The sequence below is a fragment of the Chanodichthys erythropterus genome, chromosome 18, assembly GCF_024489055.1.
Source record: "Chanodichthys erythropterus isolate Z2021 chromosome 18, ASM2448905v1, whole genome shotgun sequence".
Classification (NCBI taxonomy): Eukaryota; Metazoa; Chordata; class Actinopteri; order Cypriniformes; family Xenocyprididae; genus Chanodichthys; species Chanodichthys erythropterus.
This window is the reverse complement of record NC_090238.1, coordinates 21,524,820-21,528,125: the sequence shown is the minus strand read 5'-3', so window position 1 is coordinate 21,528,125 and position 3,306 is coordinate 21,524,820. Positions and strand designations below refer to the sequence as shown.

General features: G+C 39.3%; 1 protein-coding gene across 2 annotated transcripts; it reads right to left on the bottom strand.

The window, feature by feature from the left end:
- Positions 1 to 333: 333 nt before the first annotated feature.
- Positions 334 to 3,071, bottom strand: hmx3a (H6 family homeobox 3a). 2 transcript variants are annotated; one of them, XM_067367708.1, is made up of 2 exons: positions 2,165 to 3,071; positions 334 to 1,784 (listed from the first exon to the last, which is right to left on the bottom strand). In XM_067367708.1, the coding sequence occupies exons 1-2, from the start codon at positions 2,448 to 2,450 to the stop codon at positions 1,177 to 1,179; spliced, it is 894 nt and encodes a 297-aa protein (XP_067223809.1). In that variant the 5' UTR covers positions 2,451 to 3,071; the 3' UTR covers positions 334 to 1,176. The 2 variants fall into 2 exon arrangements, with proteins under 2 accessions (XP_067223809.1, XP_067223810.1); XM_067367709.1 differs by having other exon boundaries at positions 334 to 1,781.
- Positions 3,072 to 3,306: the final 235 nt, after the last annotated feature.

Sequence of the window (3,306 nt, the reverse complement as noted above, 5' to 3'; positions counted from 1 at the left end):
TAGTTTAATTAATAAAATATTTACATATTCATTTTTACATCCCTTTAAGAATATTTCGTTGTTTTGAAATGTATAGAATTACTTCTATATAATTTTGAAACTGTTTGCAGTGAGCCTCCTCAGACTGTAATGGAGTTGTGCGATCTTATGTCAGTATTGACTCTCATGTTGATTTCTTAACTCATATATAACCTATATTATTTACTGAAAATCATGTTTTTATTTGCACTCGTTAGTGTATTAGTAAAGCAGCATGTCCATATTTATATAGGCTATAAACATTACTACATTGTGAAACAAAATAAAACCTGTTTTCGCTTCAACACAGCAGTCGTGCCACAACGTCAATCAAGACATGTAGACTTTAATAGTCTCCGTTTATTTCACAACAGAATACAATGTAAAAAAAAAAAACTTAGCTATTACTGTACAAATGACACCTTTCCTCATTTTGGTTCGTTATATCTGTACATGTACATATACATCTGTAAATAATATAGATAAAGGTAAAAGTTTTATTATTCGTGTTTGCGTGTCTTCAGTTCAACTGTAATTTCTGTCAGATATAGCCTATGATTGTCCATTGAACGCGGGACCAATGACACAAAGTCGTTTCAGCGGTTATCTTCTCAACCTAAGAACTGTTTGGTTAAGAAAATTTGTCTAAAATAAGAGTTTCAAAAAGAATATGCTGCCTAAATATATGGATCATACACAGTAGTATTGCACATTCGTGTTCAGGGCTGTGTGATTTTTTCCCCCGGTGCTATAAATAAACTTAACCAGGTGTATGTCGACAAGTTAATTTGTGATGTTCATACATAATAATATAATAATAATAATAATAATAATAATAATGATGAAAGCAAATTGACGTAGTCATTGTAATTCACCACCAACCAACATCAACATCAGAAATAGGCCTCTAAACATTCGCCTTATTCATTTGTAGTTTTATGGGTATATTTGTGAGTTGTAAAACAAAAATGTAGGGCTCAAATGCATGATAGTGCGTCTTTGTACATTTTCTTTTCTTTCTTTTTAAATTATTTTCTAAACAAAAATAGCTTTGTCTCTTGGTTTCATTTCCGCTTTTTTTTCTCTTTCCCTCTTTTCGAGTCTCTGTAAAATTGTTTTAGTTACATAAGTTACATAAAAAAGACATCTCTCGTCCTCTCAAACCGGTCTGAGGAGGGGCACGGAGGTGACGATAGGATGCGAGTAGTAAACCGGATGAGGGAAAGTGAGCAGCGGCTGGCTCACGGGCACGTTGCCCGCTGTGTTGGAGCTCTCAGAGGACGAGTTCTCGTGATACAGGATGGGTACTCTCACAATCCTTTGCGCTGCTGCGTGGCTCAAGTTGGCGGCCTCCAGCTCTGCGGCCAGCTGACGTTTCCATTTGTTTCTGCGGTTCTGAAACCAGATTTTGACTTGGGTCTCTGTGAGGTGAAGGGAGGCAGCAAGGCCCGCGCGCTCCGAGCTGCTGAGGTAGCGTTTCATGTCGAAGGTGGACTCCAGCTGGAACACCTGACTCCGCGAAAACACCGTGCGAGTTTTCTTTTTCCGGCAAGGTTTCTTGTCCGCACCGTCGTCGTTCTTCTTCCAGTCGTCAACGCCGCCTTCTTTTTTACCATCTTCGATGTCGCTCTCTTCGAGGACAATCTCGTCACCACTTTTGTTGTCGTCTTCATCGTCTTTGGCGTCCGGGTCTGATTTGAGCACGAGCTCAGGTGAGTCTCGGTCGGTGCCTGCATTCGGTGAGGAGTCCCTCGCTTTCTGTGCTGCTACAGTAAGAGAGCTCAAATTAGCATTTGTTTTCTTTCAGACGCATATTCATATCAAGTTTCACAGGTCGCGTCACTTTGCCACATGACAGGTGCAAACAAGTGTGATTCATACTGTCCAAATCTCAGTGTTTTCACTTAAACATGGCATTTTAAATTAAAAACATCGTCACTTTCATAGGCCTATTTAAAGAATGAAAACACGGCTTATTATAATTGATACATGTATGCTTATATTATTTAGTGTGTTCTCAGCTTACTTGTTTCTTATTAACATTACGTAGCTATGCACAATTTGCTAGCAGAATCACGCTATTATTTATGATAAATAACAAATCAATGCACTACACAACAAGCAGTTCAGAGTTATCAAACCTTACCTTCTGTTCTGTGAAGATGCGCAGATGCACTGAGTGTGTACGGGTACCACCACGCCGAGGCACGCTCAAGATAAGCCGGTAACGCAAAGCGCTGGGTCGGCAACTCGAAGCGAGGAAAGTTTAATTCCCCAACCTGAGAGAGCGAGAAGCTGCCATCAAGTCCTGCTTTAGTTGAAGCCAACATAGGCTTAGGCTTGGACGGCTTACTGTCAGAATTTAGAAGATTTTTAATGAAAAACGGAGAGTCTTTCGCCGAAGCACATGTATCCTGGGTTGTTTCGGGCATGTTGGCTGGAAATTCGGAGTTATAATGTTATTTATGAAAATTGTTGAAAATTTAAAAAAACAAAAAACAAAACAACAACAACAAAATCTTTTAACAGTTTGAAGGTCCTTGGTAAAAATCTTCCAGTATCTGGAACTTAAGCGCGGTTGTTTACGGTCAGCACTGACGCTAAAACGAAAGACAATAACGCGGGGCGAGATAAACAATATTAATCTTGCTGATCATCTTCCGAGAGTTCCTTGGTGAAAATGATGCTCACCGCGTCCGTCTGGCGCCAGATGCTAATGATGAAATAAAAATGTCACCCGAGTTAAATGCAGAAAGTATACGGCGATTGGGCACGTACAATAGCAAATGGGATGAAGGGAGAGATGGGAAGTGGAGAGTCGGGAGAGAGGAGGGGCCTCCCAGACTCTTCGCGTTGGCTGCTGGGCTGAGAGTTCTCTCCTGTTATTGGTCTTATATAGTCCAATTAGGTGGCAAATGAGGACGGACCATTAACACAAAGGAACAAGGATTTAGCTCAAGCGGTGCGCCGTTGAAGGCAATAGCGAAAAGGTGGTTTAGGCCACAAGCATTGCAAAGTTAAAGTTGACTTTTTTATCAGTGCATCTCTATAAAGGGTATATAACCTGACTTTCTACATTTATTTTGGCGTAGACACATGTGTAAACTTGAGATAGAAATGCACTAATATATATGAAGATTTTAAATATGAAATATTGTTTTCTCTTTTTTCCAGATAAGTCTAATTTGTACATTTGTAGTAGCTATACCAAAATGTTACAACATTTTGGTATAATATTGTATTATACAACTATATTGTATATAATACTGTAAACAATCTGGAAAGCCA